We start from the raw sequence: 13173 nt of genomic DNA, 5'->3' as shown, positions 1-13173 counted from the left end.
TGCCTACTAAGAGGTCCAGGATGGGGACCTGCATGTCCAGGTTTCGACATTTGTTGTGATTTCTTTTTTCATGTGAAATAAATATTTCCTTTTGGATCATTTTTTTTTTTCCTTGAAAAGGGTTCCCTCACCACGTTGTAGTTGCCTTGGGCCCCACCAGAGCTGGGTCTGCCCTTGAGTTCAATATGTCTTGGAGAGATAAGGTAAAGGAAGTTGCAGGGAATAAGCCTTGATTTTTGGTTTTGTGTTTGGTCTTTGTTTTTGTTTGTATTTATGGCTTTTACAAATCGTTTGTTTATTTTAATGAAGGTGGTACAGACAATGTCCATTGGAAACCCATATCCCTGGCCAAAAAGTACAAATAAAATTAAAAAAGAGCAGGGTTCTGTTGAATACACTTCTGAATGAGTAAATTTATTAACTGCTAATGAAAATTAGGACTTTTCTGGGATCTTCTGACAAGATTTTTCTTTTATCTTAAAATGCTTTTTCTTCAGTGAAGCCGTCTTTGGAGTTAGTCTTCACTTTCACTGTCTCTTGACAGATGTCTTGACTCCAGTCTGATATTTTTCTTCTCTCTTTTTTTTAATGTTTATTTATTTTTGAGAGAGAGAGAGAGAGAGAGCATGGACAGGAGAAGGGTAGAGAGAGGGCGACAGAAATTTGAAGTAGGCTCTGGGCTGAGAACAGAGAGCCTGATGTGGGGCTTGAATTCATGAACCGTGAGATCATGCCCTGAGCCAAAGTCTAAAGCTTAACCAACTGAGTCACCAAGGTACCCCTGATGTTTCTCTTCTTTTGGTTCAGACCCTCACATTTTAAAAGGAGCTTCAAGTTAAGGAAAGGTCATTTTTTCACAGTTCAGTTTTCTGAAAAACTTCCATCACCCACAGTCATAGTCCAGGAGTGAAGCAATCAGATGTGGGAACTTCAGGGTCGATTGGAAAGTTATTATGAACACCCTCATTTTTCCATCTTATTTATCGCAAGCCTGAAAATACACAGACCCGGAAAAGGTGGCCTTTCTGTGCTCACATGTAATTTTTAAAAAGGAGAGTGCAATACGAAGGGGGCTGAAGTTTGATCACCAAAAATCAGCACAACGAAAACAAGTGGAAATGAATCATGGACATGAGAATTCAAATCATCAGATGTTTTAAAGAGATGGGGTGCCCGTTTTCCAGTCTGTGTTGAACACCTACATTATAAAAAAACATTTTTAAAAATAAAAAAGGATTGAGAGTAAAGAAAAAAAAAGAATATCTAAATCATTGAATGTCCCCTTGTTTGTTCCTGATGAACTTCAATCACATCTTCCTTCATTCCCAGTTCTTTTGGAGTGTGATTCCCAGCAATTCTCTGACCTGCAAAGAGAAATCTGACTGAATTTACTGGCACTCCCTGTGTTTGACAGTATGCTTCTTTGAGTCTCTTGAGATGTGTTGTCATTTTCACTTTGAAGTGGATCTCACTGATCTCCTGTCCAATGACTTGGAGTTTCATGTGTTCTCCTTCCTTCTCATCCCCCAAGTCCTCAGCTGAAGGTTTTGCTTCCTGGTCAGACATGGTGATGGTGGCTTCACCCAGGGTCTCTACATAGCAGCGGTCTCCAGTAGGCAGAAGCTTGCTCCAGGGTTTACAAATCCCTCTCCCTTCCCCTGAGCCTTGATTACTTGAAGGCTGTGTGAGACACACAGGATTTTTAGGTAGATAAGTGATCTGGGTATTTCCATATTGCATGTTTTCCAGATGATGGACCATTTGGAGGTAATGATTGGATTGGACATTTAGTAATCCCACTGAGTCAGGATGTTTTTCTAGACAAGGGAAGTAGAGGAAAAAATATTGATTGAATAAAATTAATAAGACTTTATGTTTGATTAGAAATACATAGTAAAAGAGTCAAAGATGAATTTGAAGTTTTTAATTTAGGGGTCTCAATGGATGTAGCACTGATTTGGGAGAAAAAAAATACATTCAATTTTAAAGCATTGAGTTTACATCTGCATAGGGTGTGTAGGAAGAGATCTCCAGAAGCCAGTTGATTATGTGATTCCCAAACCCTGGGGAAGACAGCTGGACTGGCTGGAGACATTTATGGATATTTATGGATTTTTGTTTTGTTTTTGTGTGTCTGTAGTGACACACATTCACACACACACACACACACACACCCATTCCTATGTACATTTGCAGATACCCTTATGTATATGTACAGATCTTTGTGAGTATATATATATATATATATATGGGAATGATCACACTAGTTGAAAGCACCAGAATGAATGAGGACAATCAGAGAAAGCATTTAAAATGAGTTCACCAGTGAGCTGATGACAGGACATTGAGAAACACAAATGTTTCATCAGTGAACAGAGGGAAAGAAGAACAAAAAAAAAAGAGAGAGAGAGAGAGAAAAGAGGTTACTCACAATCTTAGAAATCACAGAAGTGTAGACTTTTCCAGAAGGGAATAATTCACAGTGTCAATTAAGCAGTGGTATGAAAGAGTATCCACTAATTTGGCAGCTAAGGGGGTCATTGGAGATTTTCTGTGGTAAGTTTAAGTGAGGACAAAAAGCCCCTGTAAGTGGGTTGAGAAGTGACTTGAAAATGAGGAATAGAGACTATAGCCTTTGGAATATAGTGCCTCCTAACGGTTAAGTTGTGAAGATGAGGAGATACATTGTACTGTATTTCTAAGGATCTGAGAATCAAGTGAATTACATCTATGTATTCATTCATTTACCACCATTAATCATCTATCAATCTATTGTCTACCTATCATCTATCTATCTATCTATCTATCTATCTATATCTTCAAACTGAGAAAAACTTGAATGTGCTTCTGATGGCTCATGGAGTAAGATCCCAGGGAAACTGGGGGCAGGAGTGATTTAAGAGTCTTAGTAGGTCTCATTGTCTGCTTTACCAGGAGGAAGTGAGAGTATGGTGATTGCAGTCAAGTACGAGTGTTGGTAGCTGTGGTTTCAGCTTTGCTGAGGTGAGACAGGAATATAGTGAGTAGGAACAAGTCACTCTGGTGTGGTGTCTTCAGAGACACTCATTTCTCTGGACAGATATCACTGATTTGGGTTTGGTGTTTTGCTGGGAGACACCATAGAAGTTTCCAGGTGCAAGAAATGGAGTGCTCTGGAGATAAGAAAATAGGCTATCACCTCTGGACAATGGGGCTTGAGGTTGAGCAGGGCAGAGAGAGAAACCAGGAGAAGGTAGACAGTCTCAAAGGAAGATGGAAGGGTCAGGGCTTTGATGAAGTTAACAGAGAAGTGTCAAGAAAGAAGGGGTGAAAGGGAGCTGAGAAGTAGAACATTTTGGTTAGAGAGGGTTTTTAGAGTATTAGGCTGCAGGGTCATAATGGTGGGAGTGAGAATCTAGGGTAAGTTTCTGAAGTACAGCCAAAGTTGATTGACAATAAAAATTCAGTTTAAAAAGGTCTAGAAACTTCAAACAAGGAATAAAAACATTTAGACTTTCTAAGATAACGTTTTGAAAAAGAAAGGATTTAAAAATAAGAGAGGAAGTCTCATTAGTTTTTTTTATGTCATTAAATTATTATCCTTATTATCAATCTAGTAAATTATTCCAATAATTCAGTTAATTAAAATAATAATTAACATTTATCTGACAATTATTTAGTAATAATACTTGTTCAATGAGTTAATACATTATTAATTTATTTGATAAGGTGAAATAGTAAATTTATCATCATTAACTTGTGAATATTGGATGTCGATGATAATATTGATGTCTAAGCGTGTCTTAAGGCTACTTATGTTACTTGTAGTGTATGTGCTAGAAACAGGGAAGAATTTGGAATCAGAAGTCCTGATTTCATTCCCATTTCTGTTACCAGCTAGCTGTGTAACCTTGAGCCAGTCACCTACACTGTAGGACTCAGTTTCTTACTCCATAAAAAGGGACAGCGTCTGTCCTTAGAGTGGTTAAGGGTGGCCAAATTCATGCATAAATGTACTTTTTTGTAAACCATCCAAGTGCTAGGCAAGAACATCATTGATGGGGTAGTTTCACTACTCGGGGACGTTGAAAATAGCATTAGTTGAAACCAGTGTTCTCTTTAAACTGAAATTCCAGCACGGCTTGTCGTGTTTGTTCGGCTTGCTGATTAAGTAGTAAACTTAAATTCATGTATTAAACAAAAATTCCTTAAAAATAAAATGTAGCAAACTGTTAGTTAATTGTGTGTGTAGGCATATGAAACACTTTATATCTCGCTTAAAAGTTTTTGTAAAGTTCATAGTTCAAGCATTTTAAAACTGGGTATTTTTGAATACATCTTTCGTATGCAATTAAACTATTGATCCGATGGGGCGCCTGGGTGGCTCAGTCGGTTAAGTGGCTGACTTCAGCTCAGGTCACCATCTTGCAGTTCGTGGGTTCGAGCCCCATGTCGGGCTCTGTGCTGACAGCTCAGAGCCTGGAGCCTGTTTCAGATTCTGTGTCTCCCTCTCTCTCTGACCCTCCCCCGTTCATGCTCTGTCTCTCTCTGTCTCAAAAATAAATAAACGTTAAAAAAAATAAAAAAAAAAAAACAAAAAAAACCTGTTGATCCGAAGAGTGATTATTAATTAATTAGTGAATTAATAAAGTGAAAATTTTCTATTTGGTAAAAGAAGATTAAGAAGTTTCACACGCTTCTGTGACGTCCCTGTGTGGCAGGAAAGAACTCTCTTTCTCCATTTCTCTTCAAGAGGATGTTGGGCTAGCATGCACTAAGAAAAGGAAAATGAGAAAGGGCAGTTAGAACTTTCTCTTATTTAGTGGATGGGAGACAGAGTTATAAGGCGCAAGGGGAGACAGTTCTGAATGTGTTGGATGGTCCGGTAGACACTGCGTGTGCCATCTTCTGTGATGTCACAACAGCCCACTGAAGCGGGTACACACGACACACCGTTTTATAGATGAGGACGTCAATAAGTAAAGAGCTGAAGGGATCTAAGCCCACTAACTGCAGAAGGAAAAACTGTGAACGTTGACACCAGGTGGAGCTGCAGAAGCTGCAGAGTGAGTTGGTGAGAGACAAGTCTGCGTAACTTGATTATGTTGAGATCATCACCACTTACATGAGCAAAATCGTTTAAATGTTCGAGGAGAGACTCAGATCCCAGTTCAGGTGTTTAATATCTGTGCGACCACGGGCAGGTAACCTAACCACTCTGTTCCTGAATTTCGTCACCTATGAAAAGGAGGGGGCAAATCATCTCCTTCAAAGAATGGTGTGAGGGTATGAGGACGAAATGAAACAGTATGGATACAAACAAGCATGAATTGCAGTGCCTGGAGGATAGTAGAAGGTTAAAACATTTGATATTTGGCCTTTTTTTTTTTTTTTTAGTGGTAAACTTGTATTGAGGGTTAAAGAATCTGGCTCTAAAATTTGCTTTAAACTAGGATACGCTGTTGCTAAGCTTAACTTTATCAGCAGCTATTTATTTATTTATGTGATTTTTAGAAAGGGGACCTTTCTGATAACTTTTTGTAAGGCCTCAGAGAACATCTTCTGTAGAAACTTGTCCTTTGGGCTCATGAACCAGATACGCTTCCCAAGTAGGCAGTTGATCCTAATTGCAAGCCAACCGATTATAAGGAAATAAATACTCTTAGTGGTGTTCAGCTTTTCGACTTGCAAGTTTAATTTAGTAAGAAAACAGTAACAGCATATAATCAATGTTAACGGGAATCCAATATATAAACAAATGGAAGCAGTAACTGGATTTTAATGAGACCAGGAAAACAAAGCCTGTCCCCAGCAGCCTCCTCTGCTGTTACATTACCACATCCCGACACTATGTACAATTTTATGGTTTTTATATCATGCAGTCTGTTGGAATCATGATTGCACTTTTCCATGACATGCCTCAATTCCCCAGAGAAAAACAGCAGTTGTTTTAAGAAGAAGCAAATAACGTAACATTTTACCAGCTGGAAATAAAATAAACACAAAAGATTCCTGTTCACGGGAATGAATGAAGTACCACGTGGCTGACAACATTAAATTCATTGTTTAATATTAATGGTAAGCTTAGGTATGTAAAGCAAGACCTATTATTCCTACATGAATGCATTTGAATCAGACATAAGTGAATCTCAAAAGGAGAGGAATTTGGTTCATTTTCCATAAGTACCCAGAAATTCAGATGCTTATTTAAAGCTTATCTGAGCTACCTAAACACAGTTAAGTCGGCAGATCTTAGCAGAGCAGAATTGCATGCAAGATTGTCAGCATGTAGGCTGCTGACTCAGACACAAATATTAAGAAAAGAGACTTTCACTGGTGTGCGATGTTATTTCTAGACCTAACTGTTATTGTCAAACTAAAAGTGAGAAGAATAAAATTCTTTATCCAACTCAGGATTTGAGAGTCACTTGGTTCCCAGTTTCCTAGGATGGTTACTGGGTCATATTGACAGTGAATTGTTACTCTTAGATGTCTCTCAGAAATACCCAGTGCTTTGTTTCAAAAAGTTAATTTTGCACATAAGCACACAGGAGCAGAGTCCTAACAGGTTCACCAGTATATGTATCCATCATTTGAGAAGCCAAGTTCGCAACCTAAAGGACTCTGATTATATTCATACCGGCTTGCTGTTCTCAACATCAGACTGTAGTAGCTTCTTTGCGATGTAACTGACACGTCAGCACAGAAGGCAACAGCAGGAAGGCCTGTCTAGAACAATTTTGTCAGGTTCAGAAAAGAGCAACTGATCCCCAAAGAAAACCATAAAAACATGTTCACCATTTCCGGACAAAGAGGACACTCTCAAAATCCTTTCTCAAACTTGTTTTTCTTGGGTAATCCAATCTGATCACACCAGCAGCATTATTTTATTTGCTCCAAAGGTGCAGAATTTTTGGAATAGGCATAGAACAGTGAAAGGAGAAACATTAGATGGGGTGGTTGATTTCATATTGTGAATGGGGCAGAGCCATTAGACATTATAGGGACAGTCTACAGGGCCTCTGATGTTTTCAGAGGCCTATTACTTGTTTGATATTTAAAAAAAACAAACAAAAACAAACAAACAAACAAACAAAAAACACTTTGTTCTATCCTAAATAGGAGGGTGAGTTGCAAATTTGAGATTAATATTCAAGAAAATATCTGCTATTCATTAATCTTTAGTTTTATTATTTAAAAAATTCCTGCATTTGAAAACAATTTGTAGGTGACATTTTTTCCCCTTTTGAAGAATCCTAAAACATGCATGGTAATTGCTGAGAAATCACAGCCAGCTGTGACTTAAATTAGCTTTTTTTCAGCCAAATAATGTCAAAGGCAGATTATAACAATCTTAAACTATATTTATAGAAAAATTATATTTCCTTGTGATTGAAGCATCGTTTTAATATGTTTGATATACATAGGGTTAGGCCTAAAAATAAGAGTGTTGAAGGCCTGGGAAGGTTTTGATTTGGAAAGAAATGGAGGGGTCCTGATTTGAGAATGGGGCATTCTAGATGCCTGGAAATGTACTGGCGAAAATTTGTTTGAATGTTTATGTGCTCGGCAGCAACAAGGATCTGAAATCCTGCAGCTACAAACAACAAACTGTGAGTGTTGGTCAGGGAAGGAGAGTATAATTCTGAGTATATCTAATTAGTGTTGGGTTTAAAGTTTGTGGCTAATGCATATTTGTTATTTCTTTTCATTTTTTTGTATAATGTTTCCATTCCTTTTTAGGATTTGTATATACTGGTGTAAATAACTCTTCCTTGTTTATGTTATCCCATAACGATTTTTCTTAAAAGGGAACATATAGAAAGGTACACAACATTTATTTTAGAATGTCTTTAGTACGCTGAGTATTTGCTGTCAGGAAGAGGCGTGGACTGGATTAAATCATTAGTGAATTGTATCATAAAGTCTGCAAGTTAATTAAATATGTAGTAAATGACAATACTTATGGTGATGTGCTAAAGGTATCTTAAATTTGCCTGGCTGTTAGGATCACTTCAGATTTTTATTCAAAGAAAAAATTCTCAGATCTCATCTCTGATCCACACTATCTGGCTCTTTAGAGGGGAGGCCTAACAATTGAATGTTATTGGGTGATTCTTCTGATCAGGCATGTGTGATGCACATGGCATAAACTCAGGATTTTCAGAGAACTTTATTAGGTGGTCTGACACTGGAAATGCTTGTTATGATAAAATATGTTCTTGAATTTGGTCAGCTTTGCAGGTTAGAGCATGTTGGCCATATGGTTGAGCGCGAGTTTCCTGCTCCACGGTTGTGGATTACACCCTAACCCTGATTTCTCATCTTCCGCCCATGTGGGAAAGATAAGGATGAGGGAAAGATCTAATCAACAAACATGTGGAGAGAAAACCTACTGAAGTGTAGAAACCCAAAATAATTTTAACTCAAAGCTTGTGCCATCTTACTAGAGGGTCATTGTTATTGTCAGGCACGACAACAATACGTTTAAGATTAGAACTTCAGCTCTCAGGAGTGTAGAGTTTAAATATGTATATGATAAAATAAGATAGACAGTATTTCTGAATTCAAAATAAAAGAAGGAGTTAGAAAATCAATTTCTTGAAAGGGAAAAAAGAAATCCAAAAACATGTCAAAATTATCTTCACGATGTGATTATTATTATACAGGGCAATATAAAATTATACAATGAAGTCAGGACTTACAATAAAAGAAATAGCTGTTGAGAAGGAGGAAGAGGAGTCGGGATGTCCAAAAGAAAAAAAAAAGAAGAAAATCAATACAACAATTTGCTTAATTTTCCTGTTAATTAATCTTTTTAAATACTTGATAGCATCAGGTTAAGTAGCCGTGAAGACATTGTTGTATCTTTGGGCTCTTGGAGGACTTCATGCAGATCTTTATTCTTACACCTGTAACTTTTCGTATTGGTATTTCTATATCTTCTTCATCAAGTTTCTTGACCTTAAGACAAGAACCATGCTTTTAAAGATTTCTTATATCCCCAGGTATTGACATTAGCTAATATACAGCGATAAAACAGTACTTCGATAAATAAGTGACAGATCAGATTAAAGTTTCCACGGTTCTTATCTACAAGGCTACTCAAAAGAGACCCAACTGGAAGAATAGTTGTTTTACATTACTGAGGTTAGCTCTATTATTTTTAAGTTGCGGGCAGTTAGTAATTTAAGAACCATCATTTTTTTTTTCCTAACCAAATTTATTCATTATGCATGCCAGTAATTCTAAAACGATTTAAAGGCATCAACCATTGGGTCTTATATGTAGGAGAAGCTGAGTGTCATCAGAAAGAATGCGGGAGTATTGGAATTAAACAGGCCTTAGAGACAGAGTAGTTTCAGGATTTTATTTTTGTGCAAAGAAGTTCTCCAACCCTACTTGGAGGCCTCCAGCACTCGCTTCCTTGGAGCCAAAACTACTGGGCTCCTAGAACATTTTGTTACAAAGAATTTCCTGCTTTTGAGTGGAAACATCTCCTTTTCTATTTAACAGTTATCCTTCTACTCTGTAGTCATTTATAAAACAAGCCTAATCCCTCTTCTACACGGATGACCTTATAAACATGTAAGGAAAGTGTCACATACCTGCAAGTGTTCTCATTTTCACATTTTTTTCTATATTTGAAAAAACATATTACAAAAATCAGAGTTATTTGCCCGTGCAGTGTGGTTACTTCTGTGCCTGTAAAGAATAGACTAGAAAGCCAGCAAAGATACAGGAATAGTTTGGAGGAGGCTGCCTATAGCACAATCAAATTGGGAAAGTGCTTTCAGTCTGATAAAAAAAAGGATAAGAGTAAATATTATTTATTCATATTATTTTACTCCTATTTTAGTGCATATTCTCATATGAAGATATGTGCAGTTAGAATTTCCAGTACTTTAAAAGTAGGGAATGTTTCTGAAGGAGGAAATTTTAAGTTAAATAAACAGGAATCGCATTTATACAATGGTTGCAAACATTGTGGTGAGAATCTTCTGAGAAGAATTATCAATGGATTCAGGAATGATTTCGATGCCCTTGCCTGCGGTGGTATATAGGTTAGTGGTCTGTGGTTTATGGATTTGTGAAGACTTGTGCGAAAATTCCAACCTCATCATTCATGAGTTGTACAATATTGGGTAAATTACTGAAGCACTCAAATTTTAATTTCCTTGATTACAAAATGCGAAAGATTATAATACCTATATCATGGGATTATTGCAAAGATTAAATGAATATAAATACATGTATATGTTAAGTGTATATTAAATATACAGGAAGCTTATTAAGGTGGCACATTTCAAACATCCACAGATATTAGCTATTATGATCACTGTTGTTGCTACTAATCGCCTTTACAGTTGCACATCGTGTAGCAAAAGCAGACTTTTGGAGGAGATATATGCAGGTTGATGTTAGAGAAATTTAAAATGCCATTTTTCCCCCGATCCATAGTCACGGTGTCGTGCTGGAGGACTCAGGTCATTATTTCAAAATACAGCCCTCCTTGCCAGGTCACCTCCTTTAAAATTTCAGAAACCTCAGTTTGTGAAACAGTCAATTTTACTGAAAATAATCCGGGATTAATACATGGGAGGTGTAAGAAATTGGTTTTCTGAGGCTTTTACTTTTTCATAAAAGTACTGAAGAGACTTGAGTGAAAAATTAAAAGAGTGAAGTTAGATTTTCACCAAGAAAACAAATTGACTGTTTCTCAAGAGTCAGCAAAAGTGGTGTAATCTTGGTCTGTCCCCTTCCTGACTGACTCAGAAACTTGTCATGACTCATGGCAACAAAGCTCACAGAAGACTTTTTAAATGCAAAAGCAATACTAGTGTATATTGCTTTACAGTGAACAAAGCTCAGTGAACTGGTTTTTACTGAATACCTACTCATGGTCTTCTTCCTGGTCTTGTTGTTTGAGAAATAGAAAGTATGAGAGGAGGTTAGTTTTATAATTCTATAAGAGACATATATTAACATCTGTGCTTCTTCCAATCCTAGGATTCAGTGACTGACCTAACTCCTATTTGACTTTTTCCTCTCTTCCTTCCCTTCCCTTCCCTTCCCTTCCCTTCCCTTCCCTTCCCTTCCCTTCCCTTCCCTTCCTTCCTTCCTTCCTTCCTTCCTTCCTTCCTTCCTTCCTTCCTTCCTTCCTTGTTTATTTATTTATTTTGAGAGATAGAGCATGCACGTGTGTGTGTGCGTGCACCCGCTCGCAGAGGGAGAATCCCAAGCAGGCTCCGTGCAGTCAGCAGCCCAATGCAGGGCTTGATCCCACAACTATGATATCACGACCTGAGCTGAAATCAAGAACCAGACCCTTAACCAACCGAGCCACCTAGGTGCCACTCCCCCGTTTATATATACTCCTTCAAATAGGTTACAATCAAATTCTTTGGGCCATTTCCTCAGATCCATTTAATACTGATTATGTACTCTCTCACAGAAGGCAAACTTGTTTTCAAGTTTTGGAATGGGGTAGGGTAGTGGTGGGTGTTGGTACTAGTAATCTTATTGTTAACTTTTTTCTATTATCCATGGGCAACCCTGACAAATGTATATGAAAGTTTTTAAAATATAATTCAGTGTCATATTAGGTGTGCAAAGTTGCATGAGATCAAATGGGCAAATCACACAAGAAACAAGTAAAAAGAAAATCTAATAATGACATCTAATTGCAGTTTTTGTTAGCAAATGCTGTTGGCAACATTAATCATTCCATATTGCTCGTATCAGGGAATGGAATACTTTTCACATCGGTTAAATTTTTTGGTTGATAGGATTTATATTAGCTCTGTCTCAGATTTTTTGTGGAGTAAGATTGAGAGAGCACTTACAAAAAATACACAAATACAGTTATTTAAACAGCCTCTGTTAACAACTGCCACACACACCTTTTCATGCTAATGAAACTAAGGGTGTAGCATCTGGGGCTGGTCAAGTCTTACATTTGGGTCGAACTAGGAAGCAGGTACCGTGACAAAATTGTTAACAGATTGGTCATTAAATGCAGGTCAAATTTCCTTTTCATGTTTGAGCCAGGCCTGGAAAATAAAGAAGAAGACAATAATTTGTTGAATTACTAAGTGTGTGGCATGGCAAATATGTATGGCGTTTCAAGTTGTAAACTTGGATGATCTTGTCCCTGCCATCCTTCAACATACAAATTTCAGTTTTAGTGACTTGAATTTAAATAATAACTATGTTGTGAATGTAATGAGTGCTCTGTACTTAATCATTTCTCATAATAAAAAACACTTTAAGTAGGATTAAGGGCCCCACATTAAGAGAGGTCCATTATTAACAAGTTTTCACACTGCTAAATTACACCTAGAATGTATTTCATTTCTCCTAAGAAACTTCAGCTGTAAAATAAGTTATATCGACAGCAGAGGTTGCTGCATTTTGAATACAAATGTCTGTGATTTACCTACGAAATACGCCACAGGAAGCAAAATACTGTTTTGAAAATCCAAATTTTGACTCAACCTTCTCTTTTGTAGATAGATGCTGTTTAGTGTCTGTGAAACCAATCTTCTGACTGTTAGTATCCCTTTCTTTCTTAGAAAATGTATCAACTTTGAACAAATCATAAAACATAAAACTGTGTGCCATTTCTGAATGTTATTTACCTGTTTTATTGAGCCTCATAAGAAAACGGAGTTGCAAGACAATTGAACATTTTCATCAAATTCTAAGCTCTTAAAACCTAGAACTCTTTCCTTGTTGCTTCTGTGGCATTGAGTTCTATCTTTCAAATCATCAGTATACTCTAGTGGGATGGGTTGACTTTATTGAACGAACTTTCTTAATCAACGAAACATTGGTTGATGGTTATATTCATTTGCCGAAGCATTTGTTTGCATTTTGTCTCTCTCTCTCTCTCTTTTTGAATTCTCAAGTGGGTTCATGATGAGAGAGAAGTAAATTTGTATGTGAAATGAAGGAAGACTCCTCTGGAAAAAATGTGTGTGTGTGTGTGTGTGTGTGTGTGTCCTAGTAGTACTAGTTCTTACAGATCTAAAAAGTGATAGATTCATGTTTTAAGTGTGAAAGATGGATAGCAGATATGAGGGCCTTGACCAGAGCTAGTAGTATTTGGTGAGTGATTTTCATTTAAGAAAAGAATGTCATATATATGGTGTCCTTTTCATCTTCAACAATCTTGTGAAGTTGATTTCATTC

At 37.1% G+C, this 13173-nt stretch overlaps 1 protein-coding gene across 1 annotated transcript; it reads right to left on the bottom strand.

The window, feature by feature from the left end:
- Positions 1-1038: 1038 nt before the first annotated feature.
- On the bottom strand, positions 1039-1811 carry LOC106966338 (small ubiquitin-related modifier 1-like). The gene has a single exon (XM_053216151.1). It carries the CDS (start codon positions 1759-1761, stop codon positions 1264-1266), a length of 498 nt encoding a protein of 165 aa, XP_053072126.1. The 5' UTR covers positions 1762-1811; the 3' UTR covers positions 1039-1263.
- Positions 1812-13173: the final 11362 nt, after the last annotated feature.

Source organism: Acinonyx jubatus, chromosome B1 (genome assembly GCF_027475565.1).
Source record: "Acinonyx jubatus isolate Ajub_Pintada_27869175 chromosome B1, VMU_Ajub_asm_v1.0, whole genome shotgun sequence".
NCBI classification, from domain to species: Eukaryota; Metazoa; Chordata; class Mammalia; order Carnivora; family Felidae; genus Acinonyx; species Acinonyx jubatus.
The sequence above is the reverse complement of the archived record's forward strand: the minus strand, read 5'-3'. Positions and strand labels throughout refer to the sequence as shown.

What these genes read in the sequence shown, in the direction of transcription:
- LOC106966338 (XM_053216151.1), bottom strand. Translation starts at nt 1,761, where the DNA reads ATGGTCCATCATCTGGAAAACATGCAATATGGAAATACCCAGATCACT.